General features: G+C 41.6%; 1 protein-coding gene across 3 annotated transcripts in view; it reads left to right on the plus strand.

The window, feature by feature from the left end:
* The window catches only part of GRM5 (glutamate metabotropic receptor 5), a 502,219-nt gene that overhangs the window by 474,083 nt on the left and 9,585 nt on the right, over positions 1-18,551 (plus strand). The window contains exon 8 of one of the 3 annotated variants that reach the window (XM_048217498.1): positions 9,085-9,180. The exons of the other annotated variants lie outside the window; for them this stretch is intronic. Coding sequence (XP_048073455.1) covers positions 9,085-9,180 — 96 coding nt within the window. The remainder of the gene's footprint in view (positions 1-9,084; positions 9,181-18,551) is intronic. 3 annotated transcript variants of the gene reach the window in all.

Below are 18,551 nucleotides of genomic sequence, written 5' to 3' on the forward strand. Positions count from 1 at the left end.
TGCCTTGGTATGTGAGAAATTTCTTTGCCCTGGCCGCTTTCAATACTGTATCCTTGCATCTAATATTTGCGAATTTCACTATGACGTGACGTGGCGTAGGTTTGTCATGGTTGAGCTTGGGAGGGGTCCTCTCTGCCTCTTGGACACGAATGTTTGTTTCCCTTGCTAGATTAGGGAAGTTTTCAGCTACAATTTGTTCAAATATCTCTTCTAGACCTCTGTTTTTCTCCACCCCCTCGGGGATGCCGATTATTCTAACATTGGATCGTTTCATTGAGTCAGTAATCTCCCGTAACCTACATTCGTGGGCGTGGATTTTTTTAAGACCATCTTCTATTTTCATTTTTTCCTCTATTAACCCATCCTCCAATTCACTAACCCGTTCCTCTGCTTCTGCGACCCTGGCCGTCAGAGCCTCTAGTTTTGCCTGCATTTGGCTCATAGAATTTTTAATTTCTGTCAGATTCGCTCTCATTTCTGTCCTTAGGGATTCTATATTCTCAGTAACCTTTTCGTTAATAGTTTTTTCAATTCTACTCATCATTTTGACCATCGTTACTCTGAATTCCATTTCTGATAATTTGGTTACATCCATATCCATTATTTCTGTGGCAGAGGCCACAGACTCACTGTCTTTTCTTTGCTGGGGGGGGCTTCTCCTTCTTGTCATTCTGATGAAGAGAGGTTGCGGGGTTTCCAGAGCCCAAATTATTGACTGGGTCCCAGGCCGTGCCCCTTGTTTTATAGGGATCTTAGGGATGTTGGCTTCTTCTTTAAAGATTTTATTTATTTATTTATGTGGCAGCCAACCAGCGAGAGAGGGAACAGAAGCAGGGGAGTGGGAGAGGAAGAAGCAGGCTCCCAGCGGAGGAGCCCGATGAGGGACTCCTTTCCGGAACGCCGGGATCACGCCCTAAGCCAAAGGCAGGCACTCAATGACTGCACCACCCAGGCGCCCGGGTTGTGGGCTTCTTGATTTTTCAGCCTGCCTTCTGGGGGAGGGGTCTGCCGCGCCGATACTCAGGCAACCCTGTTTGGGTAGAGTCTCGGCGTTCCCTGCGAGGGGGGATGGGGTTGGGCACTCCCTGAGCCGGTATTTCCAGGCTTTTGTTCTCTGGCGGCTTTCCCTGGCGGTTTGCTGTGCCTCTTCTGAGAGTCAGAGCAGCAGCGGCCGAATTTCAGCCTCTGTCACAGAACAGAGGGATTGCGGCCCGTTCTCTACTAATGTTCTGGCCACTTTAACTCTGTTTCTGTTGGTGCTGCTCAACCCTGCAGCGTCCCGGGATGTGCGCCCCACACCCGGCGTCCCAGCCCTCACTTCCAGGGCCGGCGTCTCTGTCCTTTGTGTTTCTAATGCCGCCAGCTGCCAGCCGCCCGGCGTGCGCTCCGGAAGCTCCCGGTCTCAGTCTGGATCCAGTGAGGGCACCGGGATTCCGGTGATCCGCGAGATGCCTGGTGGCGCGTGCACCCGGCTCACGGTCTCAGTCTGCTGTTTTGTGGGTGCCGACCTCGAGCCCGCCCGCTCCCCCGTGCAAGTGGCTGCCGCTTCCCGGCGCCAGAACGCGGCGGCTCCCTCCCCCTTCCGTTTATCTTCCGATATCTGTGCACGGTTTCATGGCTCCCCGCTTCGTACCTCAATACTCAGCGCTGGAGATGTTCATTTGTAGAGATCCAGATGCGTCTTTCTGCGTCTCAGGCTGGTTCCGTGGTTGTTTAGGCTGGTCTGGTACCTATCCAGCTCGACTCGGGGGACCGGCTGAAAACGGTGTCTCCTACTGCTCCGCCATCTTAACTCCAACTGTCTTTATTTTTAATTTTTAAAAAGATTTTATTTATTTATTTGAGAAAAAGAGAGAGCATGAGTGGAGGCAGGTATAGAGGGAGAAGCAGACTCCCTGACCAGATGGGAGCCCTACACAGGGCCCCAGGACCACGACCTGAGCCAAAGGCAGATGCTTAACAGAATGAACCACCCAGGCAACCTGATTGATTGATTGATTGATTGATTGATTAAGATTTTACTCATTTATTTGTCAGAGCGAGAGAGAGAGAGAGAGAGAGAGAGAGAGAGTGCGCACAAGCAGGGGGAGCAGCAGACAAAGGGAGAAGCAGGCTCCCCACTGAACAAGGAGCCTAACACAGGACTCGATCCCAGGACTCTGGGATCATGACCTGAGTCAAAGGCAGATGCTCAACCAACTGAGCCACCCAGGTGTTCCTTATTCTTTTATTTTAGAGACAGAGCACAAGCAAGCGAGCAGGTGGGGAGGAAAGAGGGGCAGAGGGAGAAAATCTCAAGCAGACTCCCTCCCCCCCGCCCCGACACATGGGGCTCAATCTCACAACACAGGAGATCACAACCTGAGTCGAAACCAAAAGTCGGACACTTAACCGACTGAGCCAGCCAGGCACCCCAGTAGATTCAAGTTTTATAAAACTTAAGGTCATACAATTTGGGGAAGGGATTCTATTTAAGAAAAAGATAACAGAATGTGAATTAAAAATAGAAACAGGGCCTTGCAAGGGACTGTTGTAAGTGAGGGCCCCCAATTCTCTATTACTTTCAGAGCAAATCTGCTTCCACAGAGAAACACTGAGGTTTGGGCTCCAACCGACCCCAGACTGAGAAAATGAAGTTACTAAAGTGCAGATTGTTACCAAGGTCAGTATGGGAGAGGGGAAGAGGGACCAGTCTCCCTATTCACTAGCGTAAAAAGGGTCAAAAGAAGAGCAGAAGCAGGGGCTTAAGCCAGGAGATCAGCAAAAAGATAAAAGGGTTCAAAAATAGCACAGTTCCCGGTGTGCCTTCAGCCATTTAAGACAGAACCAGGCCTAAGACATGGCCCCACTAGTATTGGTAACCAGCATTTTAGTGAGAAACAATATGCATCAGAGTTAACCAATCTGGTAACCTTGGGTAAATCTCCCTGAGTTCTGGCTCTTCCTCATTTGTACAACAGGAAAATCAGGAGTACCTAATGTGTAGAGCTGTTGAGTGATTAAATCAGTTAAGTTTGGGTACTCAGAATGTGTCTGGTACATTCCCAGTGCTCAGTAAATATTGGTTCTTCTTGTCATTACCCAGCTTGGTCTGACTCCAAAGCTTTTCCAGCTGTTTATGCACAAAAATGTTAGGAAAAATTCCTGTTGGAAAAACAACTCATCAGTTCTCAGGAAGACTAAATTATTTTATCTGAAAATCCCTCAGTCCTAAGAGAGAAGCCAGCAACTTGTAATTACTGCTTTGCCCCAAGGATTCTTTAGGCTGATCCTATTCTCTTCTGGAGATCCTCTCTCTGGTCAATCAACATTGTGCTCCTCCCTGAAAAGTTTTCCCTGTTGAGGATGTTGTGTAAGCTTGTAAAGCACCTTAGAATTAGTTTTAAAATCTCTACCTTCCTGGGTTTCTATTGTGAAACAAATAATGTCAAAAAAAAAAAAAAAGCACATGGCGGAAGGCAATGACTTCAGATGATTCATATCTGAAAACAAGTTCTCATCATAAGTGGGATTAAAATACATCCTTGGGGAATTTTCTGGAAGCTAAATGAAAGGCTTTACTCAATACCAAATTTAACACATTTCCATAATATTGCTATGCTATAATTTATTAAACCATTCTCCAGCGGTTTGTTCTTGTTTTGTTTAGTTTCCGCTATTTTTCCACAACACTGAAAGGAATAATCTTTGTACAGAAGCCTTTGAGCTTCTGTTGAATTATTTCCTTAGAATTAATTCCTATGAATAGAATTACTGGGCCAATATAGCTGATTCTTTACATTTTAATTGCTTATTTGCATTGCTTCCCCACCTGTCAACTTCTACCTCCCTTTTATTTTATACAGGACAGAGCAGTATGTTCCCTGGCAGCCTCTCAAATACTTTCCCAACTTATATTCATCTCTGACATTATTTTCTCAGGCTATTAATCACGCTTATTTTTTTGTTTTTAATCTGACATCTCTGAGTGAATCAACTTGACATTGCGAGTCGGGACAAAAGTTATTTCTTTTCTGGATACGGAGGCCACAAGATCTGTTGGAACTAGTAGTAAACCATTTGAATATATTTACTTCGGTACAGACACAGAGAGGGCAGAAAGATGGGATTGAATTAGGGAATAACTTTGTAATCACGAACTAGATTTGGCCTTATTCTTTCCCTTTAAAATGAAGATCTGTAAGGACTTCCCTTCTGTCTTCAGCTAGAAATCTCCCCTGAGTCTTTGCCTTGAAAGATTGACTTGGAATTTCCCTCAGTTCTCTTTGTAACACTTTACAGAGTTGTTGAAAAAGTCTACCACCTCATCCTGTGTGTCTTCTGATATGGTGCAGTATCCCCTACATCAACAATGATTGACAGTTGTTCTCAGCAATGCCTTTTTGACCTTCAGATTTTTGTGTATTCCCTTGTAGGTAAACTCTAGTCAGAGGAATGGCAGTCTGTTTCCATGTTAGCAGGGGACCTGGAGGGTGATCTGTTCTACTTGGCCATGGTGTAGTCAAATTTGACCTTTGAAAATAAAAAACAGGTTTATATTGAGCTCAAAGCCCTGCTGCATTAAGTACACACTATTCCCTTCATGTATGACATTTTCAGTCCCTCAAATGGGTTATCAGATTATTTAGAAAAGTTTCTTTTTTTTTTTTTCAGTGTAAAACGACATTAAGAAGTGAGGTGTTAATAAAAAGCATGATGTTTGGAAGTAGAACATGTGATTTCTAGCCCTGTTTCTGTGACTGGCCATTATGGAGACTTGGCCAGACTGTAAAGCGTTCTGAGCCACAGGCTCTCCTGAAGGATGAGGAAAATAATTACTTTGTTTGTTAAGAGAATCAATTGGTACAGGAAACATTTTCTACAATATTGGAAATGCTGTTCACATGTATGTCAGAGTTTCCCTCCTTACTTTATCACTGTCAGCATCCAAAATTAGGATAGTTCTAAAGGTGATGTGTCAATAAATCTGGAAAATAAAATGCAGTGGGTTGCACTCTGCCTCATACATTTTAAAATTAGAAACTGTGTTTGGATGATCGCTAACGAGGTTACCCAAGGGTAGGGGTCTTATCTGAACTATGCCTGGAGTCCAAAAGCTGAGGCTAGGCTGGTGTTTGAGGACAGCATGGGAACAAAGCTGAATGTTTCCAAAGCTGTTATGAAAATCATACTGGGATGGAGGGGAACTGTTAGGAAGGCCCATAGTGGGAAAGAGGGAAAGGGAAACAATGACTAAAAACTAAAGGCAGAAACATTTTGTCCAAAGCCAGGAAGGCAAAGGGAAAACTAGAAAATAAAATCTGGCTCCAAGCTCAGACATGATGGCATCTGGAAGAGAATTCCAAAATCATCAGAGAGCCAGGACCACCTTTCCATGGGTCTAGAACTGGACTAGGTAAGGGATGAGCACATAGGGACACAGCTTTGTATTCTTTGTTTTTCCTGATACTTTCTTAGTCTAGTGACAGGAAAAGTGATTGAGGAAAATCTCTGGCAAATCCATGCAGACTGAGGCCAATGCTAATAAACATGTGACCAAAAGCTTTATTGAAGTACTTTTCAGTGCTCTGACTTGTGATAGTTCCCATTGAAGTTTGAAAGTGTAAGACTAAACCCATAGTAACTGGTTACTTTGGTTTCCTGGACCCAGTTCCCATGTATGTGTGTGTTGGGAGTGTGGGCACTTCCCATACCAATAAGCAATTCTCTTGACCAGCTGGGTGTCCTATAATTCACATCAACTCTGGCACTTTCAAGCTGGAGATGCCACAGGTCTAGGGTTCAGTACTACAAGATTGTCTCCCCTCCACGACCCCTTCTGAAGCCAGTCACAAGCCCAGGCTATCACCTGGGCTTCTGACCGACCAGCTATAGATTGGAGGTTCCAACGACCCCCTCCTTGGACTTCTGAGATGGTTGCAAGTCAGGTTGTTACCTATATTTCTGACCAACTGGCTATAAACCAGAGATTCTCATGACCCCCTCCTCAGATTTGAGTAATTTCCTCAAGGGGCTCACAGAACTCAGGGAAACATTTTACTTACCAGAGCACAGGTTTCTTGTAGGACATCCCTCAGGAACAGCCGGATGGAACAGATGCATGGACAAGGTCTGTGGAGCTTCTGCGCCCTCCCCAGGCTGGCCACCCTCCCAGCACCTCCACGTGTGCACCAATCCAGACACTTTCCAAACCTGTCCTTTTGGTGTTTTATGGAGGCTTTATTACAAAGGCATGATTGATTACATCATCAACCACTGGTGGTTGAACTCAGTCTCCAGGCCACCTCCCCTCCCCAGAGGCAAGGGGGGTGGGACTGGAAGTTCCAACCCTCTAATCACTTGGCTGACCGCACTGGCAACCAGCCCCCATCCTTAAGTGCTTTGGGAACTCAGCTTATTCACATAGCAAAAGGCATCTTTATGACTCTCAACACTTAGGAAATTCCAAGGGTTCGGCTGAGAACCCTAAGCCCGAACAGTGGAAGAAAACCAAATATATCAAAGAAATATCTACATTCTCATATGTATTTAGTCATCTGCATTACTTATATTTGGTTATTTGAATAACCAAAATGTATTTTTCTTATAAATCACCATATTACATGGGTTAGGACTACAATTAGCATGGCTTCCAATAAATTAACAGCGGTGTTTGTACCATGGTTATAAGGGCCAATTGTTTAGGTGTTCCCTAAATGTGGGTTATCGAGAAAAAAATCCTTTGTTCTACCCAATCTATCTCCCTCTTTTTCTTCCTATACAAAATCTAACTCTATGAAGATTCTTAAACTTTTTTATATATGGTAGTATATATAAAAAGGAACAGTATTTAAAAGAAAACAAATGATTAAGTAAAGACTAAAGCATTTGTTAGTAACTTGCTTCTTTAGGGTCTTCATAAATACACACACATACACACACGGAGAGAGAACTTATAAATATCCAAACCTAATGCTATAAACAACCTTAGACATTCTTAGACTCAGCTGTGGTAGAGAAAGTAACAAAAGCAAAGTAAAATCTAGGGGGATTTGGCATCAGAGAATCTAAAACCTAATTCAAAATGGCTGACATGATAAGACTTACATAAAAAGAAGTTCTGAGATGAAACAGGCTAATTCCATTGCTCAGAGATACTGTCTAGGGCCTACATTCTTCTAATCTTTCGCGCCACCATTTTTTAGAATGTTGGCTTATCTTCTCTCATGCCTACAACATGGGTGTAGCATTGCTAAGTACCACACCAAACAATTGTCCATAGCAAGAAGAGGCCACGGTTTCCAGTGTTTTCTTTGCCAAGAGTAGAAAGAAAGAAAGAAAGAAAGAAAGAAAGAAAGAAAGAAAGAAAGAAAGGAAGGAAGGAAGGAAGGAAGGAAGGAAGGAAGGAAGGAAGGAAGGAAGGAAGAAGAAAGAAAGAAAGAAAGAAAGAAAGAAAGAAAGAAAGAAAGAAAGAAAGAAAGAAAGAAACTGTTCCTAGAAATCTCCAGAAGACCCTCTCTCACGATCACTGGCTGAAACTGATAAACAACATGCACCTTCTTCCCCTCCTTCTCCACTACACCGTGAACGCTGTGAAGAGGGACCTGTGAATTATTTATCTCTGTATCTCCAGGCCAAAGTGCATTGTCTAGAATTAAATGGATGCTCAACTAAAGTCTATTGAATAAGGTAATCTATTCCATCCACTTGGCTTAATTTAGTGAGCCATTTTTATTCAAATACTAAAGACTTTTAACATTTTAAAAGAAAATTAAGAGAGGAAGACCTCTATCCCGGACTAATAATGATTTTGCTTTTGTTGCATTTTGTTTTATTTCATATTAATTTTGAGACAGCAAGAAAAGAAACTTAGGGGAAAGATGACTATACCAAGGGTAAACAAGTCTTCTGACACCAAGTCACTTTATCACTGCCTTTGAACACCAGGCGTATGGATGAAGTGGCATCATATTAGGCTCCAGTTTTAGAAAGGAAAAGGCAATAAACCTTAAGAGTCTTGGGCCCTTGCAAGCTCTACTAACAGTTATTCTTTACCAGTAAGCCTTGTGACGTTGGTCAAGTCAGTTGAATTAAGTCTCAGCTTCCTCATCTGGCAAATGAGCATAACTGTACCCTCTTTAGTTACCCACAGGCTTAAACTGATGAATAAGAAAAGATTATTTCCGTGAAAGCATGTTGGCTCTAAAAACTGTCATTCAAATATAAAGGCTCATCTTGATTCACCATATAGCATAATGTTGGGAATCTTATAATTTACTTTAGACAAAGAAATATCTAGTACCTTCCAGGTGTGGTGAATTGCCAGTTCTGATACAAAAGCTGTTTGAGCTATCCGCCACAATGCAGGTAGCCCAATAGTGACTGTTCAACTTCAGCTTAATGGTTATATGAACCTCTTACATCCAAGAAGCATCTCTTTGCTTTTGGCATCAGCAGTCTCTAAAATAATGCTCAGACATAATGCCACTCAACAAAGCTTTGTTAATGAAAAGAGCAATTTGGAAACAAAGCAAAACAAAACAACCCATAATGGAAGGCAACACACTACAATGACTAAAAGTGTGTGTTCTAAATTTAGACTCCCTGTGTTCAAAATCCTTGATCAATCTACTTAATCCTTACAATCTTGGGCTTCTTTTCTTCAGCAAAATGGATATAATCATAGCAGAGCTTCTGCATAGGGTTCTTGCCAGGATTAAATTTAGGTAAAATCCTAGCACCATGTCTGGCACATGGTAAACAGTAAATGAATTCTAATTTATTGATATTAATCTTTTTCTTAAAGGCTAAGAATTGCCTTTCTTTTACCATTGACTATTAAATGTGATGAAATCATAGATTAATAGGCATTACGGAAGGGTAGATCATGTGTGGTTTAACAAGCAGTAACAAAATCATGCCAAATGTTATCCATATGCCATCACAAGTATCTAATACGTATTACAGGTCAGCCACTGCAGGAAAGAGCAGAAGTCCATTTTGTCATGGGACCACCCTCTGCAGCCACAGCTCTTCCTCAGCCTGGCCAGTTAAGCACACAATCATATCTTTCTGTTTGCTCCTGTCCTTGTTCATGCTCACCAGGTACAAAGACAGGAGACTGGCCCAGCACAAGTCGGAAATAGAGTGTTTCACCCCCAAAGGGAGTGTGGGGAATGGTGGGAGAGCAACAATGAGCAGGTAAGCAAACTGTGAGTGGCCTGAGGTGGTGTGAAATCAATGTCCGTAAGCTAGAGGAACAGGTGGCTCCCTGGTCTAGGTCCTCGCTCCACTGTGTACCCCATGCAGTGTGTCCAACGGGGTCACCACTGGTTTTCTGTGTGTGTTTGATTTGCAAAACCCATGCCATCCTCATGTGAAGTGATGGGAGCCTCCTGTCCCAGATGCTGCTGTTTCCCAGGATCGTGTGCTTTGCATGTCTGAAGCCTTAGCTCACATTCAGTTCTCCCATGGATTTTAACTTATTGGTCAAATGCTTCTGGAGTTTGCAAAGTGGAAGAGATTGGAGGAAATTCACATTTCAGTACTGTCCAATCAGTTGTCAAAACAAAGGGCAAAAGCCTAGGACTGGTTCTGAGGGAAGGACTGCAATGAGGAAAGATTCCAGCCCTGTCCCAGACAAACCTGGGAATTAATCTGACTTTGTTTCGATGTAACATCATCTTACAGACAAGGGCAAATGCCGGGCCAAACTAGTGAGCTGTAGAGGCAAGAGGCTTTTCATGAACTGAAATCAGGAAAGCTAGTCCTCCTCTAGCTACCATAGCTTTGCAGCTCCTTTCTTTCTCTGTGTCTGGTGGCAAACAACCCCTGTCGCTGCGCTGTGCATGTTCCTTCATACCAGGCTCTCCAAACTGAGCTATGCCCAGGCAACTGGGTTATTTAGAACTATAAGCATCAACTTAGTTGTGTTGCATGAAATGAACGTGCTTTATTGCATGGGACCGTGTTTCAAGAAAAGGGCTCTGGAGATAAATATTGTTAAGATTGGCATTGAACAGTTCCAGAATGTCAGAGGAGCCCCGAGTTGGGGAATCACTCACCATGAGCTAACTCTCCACTTCTACTGTGTTGTGGCATTTCCCCATCCATCAGTGGTACAAAGGTGTGGAAGGGAAGCTCCTGCAAGTCAGCCTGGGTGAAAGGAAAGGGGAAGTGCAGGAAGTACAGTGCGTACATATGTGTGTGTGCGTGTGCTGAGAGCAGAGCTTGGGATCCAGCTGCACAGCAAGAAGATAATTCTGTTGAGCCCTGTTGAACTTTCACCCCAAACATTGTATTTGCTTACTCTGTAGTAGGCTCCTTCTAGTTTTCAAAATAATGTCTAACTTTCTCCAAGGACCACCGCATTGCACAACTTCTGGAGAGGGGGCGGTGGAATTCATTTTGCAGTCTGTGAAAACGGTGCCTGGAACTGTGTAGCATATAGTTTGACCAATCATTTAGAGCAGCCCTGGCCAAGAGCTTGGCCAGCTTTGTCCGTGGCTCCCAGGGACAAGGCAATGAGAGCATGTGTACCTGTGTAGGCATATATATGTGTGTGCACATTAGTGTATCTGGGGTCCTTATGCCTGTGATCCCTTTATACAGCCATCTTTGGATCTCAGTGTATCCAGAAGATAAGCCTCAATGGATAATTTTGTGGAAGTAACTCCCACAAAATGGTTTCCTTTCATTGGGCCTACTGGTTTCCTTCTATTCACACATGACAAAGTGCCATAATTCCTGTCCTTGAAAATCAGTCAAACAGCACTGGAGTTGGCTGGACAAGGTGAAAATGACTGTATCAAGTGACTATAGGAGCTCTGTCCAGAGTGACTTCTGATTTGAAGCAATTGTCTAGGACTGGACTTCCCAAACTTTGTTGCCTAACAAACGTACTGAGACAAAGTCTGTACTGTAACAAGTTTCCTAGGTCATTCCAATTTATATCCATAAACCAATATTGTGGAATGATCCATTCGTCTAGGAGATGACATGGAGCTATTCATGGTAAACATTAGGTCTCCATTGTGTCATGCACTGTTCCTGAGAGTATTTAGTCAATGTCTGGAAATCTCAGATCCAATCAGCCCAGCGATTAGATTTGCTCAAAGCTGTCTTGATTGAATATGGGTGAGGAGATGGATAGGAGATAGTAGGAAAGGGTAAGGGGACTCCAGGTCAACCAGACCACTATTCCTTGGGTCAGGTCCAGATATATAGAGATAGCAATTAAATGTATCTACACGGGGAATAGTCTAAGTTTCTCTACAACGGCAAGATAATAGTTAGCTTTTGTTTCCTCACTTGTCTGGATATAGCTGAAGTAATGACAAGGCTTTTTACACTGATATATCCAGGTGAAGCCCAGGGGACTACTGCATGCATTAGTAAGGATAGTTCTGTTGGAATGACCATCTCAGCCCCATGGATAAGCACAATTCGTTGGGAACAAATGGTTTTCCCTTCCTACTTTTTCTTCCTTCCCATTTCTTTAGCATTAAATAAAAACTGGTGGAAGAGAGTGAAAGTACTGGAGAGGGAAAGCGAGTCCTTCAGTGTTCTAACAGAGCTTTCCATTAGGGAGGAGAAAAGGCCTAGAGACACATAAAAGGAGAGGCCAAAATGTCCAAGACTGTCAAATCTTTCTTTCCAACTTCATATTTGTTTATATAAATACACACACATACACATACAATGACATTTATCCAGGAGAAACAAGTTGAGAATGAATATTAAGAGAAAAAGCTATCAGAAAGGAGATAGCGGCAATGTAAACCATTTCTAAAGAAGTTACAGTAGTTAATCCCAGTGTGCTGCCTTTGGAATTGAATAGAAGAGCTGGGGAGAGAATCAGTATTCGATTTTTACAGATACTTTTGGCATCAGCTGTTGAGGCCCTCTTTCTTAGCAGCTCCCACTCCTCCCCTGAGTTGTTTCCCAGAGTCAGAGTCAAGCATATTTACTCTGCAAACATCTGGGCTGGTTCTGTGGCCATTACCAAACAACCCGTCGCAGGGTGGGGCTAAGAAATGCTTAACAATCACAGAAAACCTGGAGTGTCACCCTGAATCTCATTTGCCTATGTTTTCCATCCTGAATCTATGCAAAGGACAGGACCCAGTGAATTCATGCCTGGGGTGATTCTTCCAGAGCCAAGTTACCTGGCAGGGAGAGAGAATTTTCCTGTGCAAGCAGCCCTAGAGCTGAACACTATCATCTTACCTGAAACAATGACGGGGCCTTACAGACACTCCCTCACTTCTTCGTTTTCCCTCCACCCCCACATTTGGAAAGGAATAAGAACATTATATGTATCCCTAACACTCTAGCTTCCTGAAATATTATGTTGTTATTTTCCTTTTATGTGAATTTTTTTCTCTTCTGTCGGAATCTAGCATAACTTGTCATCTTTTCGTATTTCCACAGTGGACAATCTAAATGTGTTTCAGAGCAGAGACCTCCTGATTGCAGGAGAAGTGAAAGAGAGTCCTAAACAGGGAGGTGCTCTAAGAACTGGAAATTCTCTAAGCCCTGTTATGGTGTGAGTTCATACTGAGAAGGCCCACCTCAGAGATGGCTAAAACCTCAATAATGAATGTTATGATCTCTTGTCTCAGCAGGGCCATTCCATCAGAGTGCTCATTGGAGTCTGCGTTCTGAGGTGCTCATGTCATGTCGTACCCCCTGAAGGAGAGGAATAGACATCCTGAGCCTCCCAGTCTTTCTTTGGAAAAGTGCTCCCTAATCAAATGAAATAGATAGATCTATAGTCCCCCTCCAGTACTTGAAGGAAGGAGGGTGGTACGTGGTGATTTTTACTGTTGCAATGTCAGGATATCAATTAGGTGAGGTATTAATCTCCAATCACTTGAGTAACTGATTTTCACCTAGTAGATGTAGCTTCTAATTTTAGTGGGTATAAATATTTCATAGACTCTTCAGAGAATCTGATAGTAGTCATGTCATAATCACGAGGAACTCAGATTTGAAAAGCAATTCCAAAATGTGATGTCTGTGTTAAGACTGTTTTGCCTTTCATTGATTCAATTATTTCTTCCCTTGTGTAATGCTCATGTATTAAGCACCTACCACGAGCCAAGCACTTACAAGACTCTGGAGATAAATGGATGACAAAGACTTGACTGATACCCTTGAAACTCCATAGTCCACAAGAGAACAGAGTCAGAAAAAAAAACAGATAATTGCAATGCAACAAAAATCCCTGTCCCACAGGAGAACTAATGTGTACAGTTAACTCATTTGCTATCAGAAGCTACAGCTTATACCAGTGCAAACAGAATTAAGAGTAATATAAACTAAATAATATTAACCTGAACTGAGTGTTCAGAAAGGACTATACATAAAGTTGTATAAAATTCAGAGCCACAGAGAGAAATGTTCTGTCTTTCCAGTATGAAGCCAGTTAGTTTCATAGTGATAGGATTACTGCAGTAGTCTTCTCTTCATTCCTCCCCAAAGTCAGTTTCAGATTAATGTTCTAAGTTACGTTTAGAGATGTTCTAAAGTAAGTAACAATAACCAGTTATTACCATTGCTGTAATTACTGTGCATCAAACACAGTAGTGGTCCCTTCCCATTGGTTATACACTAGATTCTCCCAAGAATGATCTTTCCATGGTACAGATGAGGAAAATGAGGCTCAGGGATATTAAATAACCAACACAGTAGAGTGAATCAAAGACCTTAAAACCTGGTTCCAGCACTAGCCAATGTGACCTTGAGGCACCATTTTACCTCCTTAATCTCCACTGTCCGTAAAATGAGGATAATAATAGAGTACTTCCTTACTACATGATGCTGTGAAAACTAAATGAGATAATGCAAGCACAGCACTTAGCAGGCATTCAATAGATTCTATTTAGTATTACTGTTAACCAAGGCTACTCAGCTTAGAAAGTCCTTTTTTTTTTTTTTTTTTTTTTTTTTGTTTTTTCTTCCATTCTCCACTTGCTATCATGGTTGTTTTCTCAACAATCAATTCTGGGAAAGTATGTAAAATAAAATCTAGTAATTTCAATGAAATTAATTCAATGATATAATTACTCTGCTTTAAAATTCATGTTCTCCCATGGTTCTCCCTGGGTGCTTAGATACACCAGACTACACCAGACACTGGCTTAAGTCCTTTATCTATATGATCTTTTATTTCATCTTTAAAAAGGTAAACGATAAAGTCCACACTGGAGCCAAACTCAGTTTGATTCTGGAATTCACACTCTATGATACCTACCACATGGGATAAAATCCAAGCCCATGCATTCAGAATACAAGGACCTTCACACACTAACCCTATTCTAATTCTGACCGTTCTCCAAACATGCCGACTCCTTTCTACAATTTCACACCCTAACACGTGCTGTGTCTCCACCTGAATTGCCCCATCCTTGCTCCTTGAATCCATCTTTTCCAACCCCCAGTCCTGTTCTGCCTGGCAAACTTACTCAGCTTTCAAAACCCAAATCTAATGTCAATTCCTCTTTGAAACCTTTCCAAAATTCTTACAATCTATTTTACATCTCCCAAACTCATAATTCTAAAGTATCTTGAGTATAATAATACTGCATATTATCTGGTCACCTGTCTCTTCCCACTAAACTTGAAGGTTTTTGAAGGCAAAAACATGTCCTGTTCAATTTTCCACCCTCAGTATCCAAAAGTGCTCTGGGACTGTTGACTCAGTCAATCAATCAATAAGAGTGCAAGGAGAACCTTTCTGCATGTAGGCTGCACTATTTAAGGGACCATGGTGTGTTCCAGAAAACATGGAATAATCTCCACCCTAAAGAACTGACAATCTTTTTCTTGTTCTTTTTTTTTCTTTTTAAGATTTATTTATTTGAGAGAGCGAGCATGCAGGGGAGAGGCAAAGGGAGAGGGAGATAGAGTCTCAAGCAGACTCCATGCTGAGGGTGGAACCTGATGTGGGGCTCAGTCTCATGACCTTGAGATCACGACCTGAGCTGAAACCAAGAGTTGGATGCTTAACTGACTGTGCCACCCAGGTGTCCCTGACAATCTTAATAAAGGAATAAAACTCATTCTGAAGGAAACTGCAGGAGCAATCGACTACATTAAGGTATAGTTATATCTGTGATCCAGATAATAAGGCCCAGATTTGAATAAGGGAGGGAGAAAGCAACATGGCATGCAGTTTCAAGTTCAGGTTTTTAGAATCCCTGGAAGAAAACTTCACAAACTATATTTTGAAGAATGTTAGACCAAGTGCAAGAGATACTCCATGAGCTGGAAAGAAGAAACGGCAGAAGTAACAGTAAGGATGAAATTAGTGTAGCCAACACTACATGTTATATGCACTTCTTGGAGATTTTCAGTGAGTGCTTACAAAACAAAGACTTGAGGGGCACTTGGATGGCTGGGCATGGAGGTCCCATGAATCTCTCTAAGCATCAGCTTTATAGTCTATAAAATAGTTGATAAGGGATTAAAAATAGCATATATATGAAAACATACATGGATATTTTAAAGGAGTAAGAGAATCTAAATGAGGCAGTCAGATATACATACAGAAGGCAGTATATTGCTAGCAAAAGACAAAAGCAAATATTAATCAGGAACATCTGTTATTTTTTGTAGGCACCTACCTAATAAATTTTCTAAGGAGCCAGAGAAAGATTCCTGTCATCTATGAGGAACCAAGAAGATTGACATAAACAAGATAATAGTGTATAGGATAGATATAAAAAGTCATTTTAATACTAAAATTATTAGTATATACTAATATATTAGTAGATATATACATATAAATTTGTATATAAAATTGTGTTAGTATTAGGTGTACAAGATTTGATATATGTTCTATATATATATAGAAAAATGATCACCACAATAAATTTAGCTAACAACATCCATCACCACACATTTACAATTTCTTCTTGTGAAATTTTAAGATCTATTCTCTTAGCAACTTTCAAATATACAATACAGTATTATTAACTACAGTCACCATGCTGTACATTAGAGCCCCAGGACTTATTTCTCTCATACCTGGAAGTTTGTACCTTTTGGCTCTCTTCACTCATTTCACCCACCCCCAACTCCCACTTCCACCAACCACCAATCTGTTTTCTGTATCTATTAGTTCAGGTTTTTGGGGTTTCTTTTCTTTTCTTTTTTTTTTTTTTGTTTAGATTCCACATACACATGATATCATACAGTATTTGTCTTTCTCTGACTTATTTTACTTATTACAATGCTTTCATATTTCATCTGCATCATCCATACTGGGACAAATAGTGAGATTTCCTTATTTGGGGAATGGCTGAATGATATTCCACTGTGTGTTTGTGTATATGTAAATATGTATCACATTTTCCTTATTTATTCATCTGCTGATGGACACAGAGGTTGTTTCCATGTCTTGGCTATTGTAAATTATGTTGTAGTAAACATGGGACTGTAGATATCTTTTCAAGACAGTGATTTCATTTCCTTTGGAAAAATACCCAGAAGTGAAACTGCTGGATTGTATGGTAGTTCTATTTTTGATTTTTTGAGGAACTTCCACATTGTTTTCCAAATTGGTTGCACCAGTTTACATGCTCACCAACAGTGTATGAGAGTTTTCTTTGTTCCACATCCTTGCCAACACTTGTTATTTCCTGTCTTTTTTTTTTAAGATTTTATTTATTTGTTTGTCAGAGAGAGAGAGAGAGAGAGACAGAACAAGCAAGGGGAACGTCAGGCTCCCCGCCGAGCAAAGAGCCTGATGCAGGACTTGATCCCAGGACCCTGAGATCACAACCTGAGCCAAAGGCAGGTGCTTAATTGACTGTCTTTTTGATACTAGCAATTCTAATAGGTGTGAGGTGATATCTCATTGTGGTTTTGATTTGCATTGCCCTGATGATTAGGGATGATAAGTACATTTCTATGTATATATTGGACATTTAGATGTCTTCTTTGGAAAAACGTTCAAAAGGGGTGCACTTTCTTTACTCATCTGTCAGTAGACATTTAGGTTGTTTACACAACTTTGCTACTGCAAATAATGCTGCAGTGAACATGGTAGTGCTAATCCTTCTTTGAGATCCTGATTCCAATTCCCTTGGATATATACACAGAAATGGAATTGCTGGATCATATGGTAGTTCTATTTCTAATTTCTTGAGGAACCTCCATAATGTTTTGCCAGTGGCTGCACCATTTTGAATTTCCACCAACAGTGCACAAGGGTTCTTTTTTTCCACATCGTAGCCATCCTAACAGGTGTGAGTGATCATATGGTATTGTACATTTAAAAAAAGTCTGTTAAGAGGGTAGATTTCATGTTACGCATCCTTACCACAAGGAAAGAGAGACAGACAGATGGAGAGAGAGAGTTAGGCATCTGACATATCCCAAAGGGGATGGGACTGGAACTTACTCAGCACCTCATATCTGTGACATGTTCCTGTTTACATCCAGTAAGAAAAAATCATCAAAAATTACCTTAAGCAGGGAGCCTGGGTGGCTCAGTCGGTTAAGTGTCTGCCTGTGGCTCAGGTCTTGATCCCAGGGTCCTGGATTTGAACCCCGTGTCAGGATCCAGGCTTAGTGGTGGGGAATCTGCTTCTCCTTCTTTCCACGCCTCCCTCCAACCCCCACCCGCTCGTGTGTTCTCTCTCTCTCAAATAAATAAATAAATAAATAAATAAATAAAATCTTTTTTAAAAATTTCCTTAAGCCAGGAGCTTTGTGTAGATAATAAGGATGTTGGTGGTAGGTAACAACCAGGATTCAAACCTCAAAACTAAAGTACTCTTCATCATTACAGTTAAGGTAAATAAGATCAAAAGGAATCTTTTTTCTATGCAAAAATCATTTTCTCAGCAACCATTATCAAATCCTGGGACATTCTCTTATTCTCCACTCCCTCAGTATTCATCTCTGCAACATTCAGGTCAATGCTATTAGAGAGCTTTGGAATTTACTATCAGGTCATTTTCTGGATACAAACTTGGGTGTTATCATTTCCTTGGATGCTCCATAAGGATGTGTCTTGTTAGCCCTTTAGTTTTTGTGTGTTCTTAGCACACAGACAATACTGCATTTTGGCAATGACTCTGTATTTAAGGTGAGATCTGGGGCAGTGTTCTGCCTTTTATTTGACTTGGGCACAAATTCCATAAGCCTCAGGTTTTGCATCTATAGTACAGTTTAATAATATCTGTTTATTTTTTTTTTTAATTTTTATTTATTTGAGAGCAAGAGAGAGCAAGAGAAAGCACAGGAGAGAGCAGGAGCAGGGAGCGGGGAGGGAGAAGAAGGCTCCCTGCTGAGCAGGGAGACCAAAGCAGGGCTCATCCCAGAACCCCAGGATCATGACCTGAGCCAAAGGCAGCCACGTAACCAACTGAGCCACCCAGGCATCCCTAATAATATGTTTATATGAGGCATTCAAGTGATAGAATTTGCTTCATTTCCCTAATACTCGCAGCCAACTACCCTGTAACAGGTACCATACTAAGCATAGGAAATGTACATAGTCACTGTCCTTGGAGTGTTCCAGGTTTAGTACAGAAACAGACTTGTAAATAAGTGATTAA

Source organism: Ursus arctos, unplaced genomic scaffold (assembly GCF_023065955.2).
Source record: "Ursus arctos isolate Adak ecotype North America unplaced genomic scaffold, UrsArc2.0 scaffold_22, whole genome shotgun sequence".
In the NCBI taxonomy this organism is placed as follows: Eukaryota; Metazoa; Chordata; class Mammalia; order Carnivora; family Ursidae; genus Ursus; species Ursus arctos.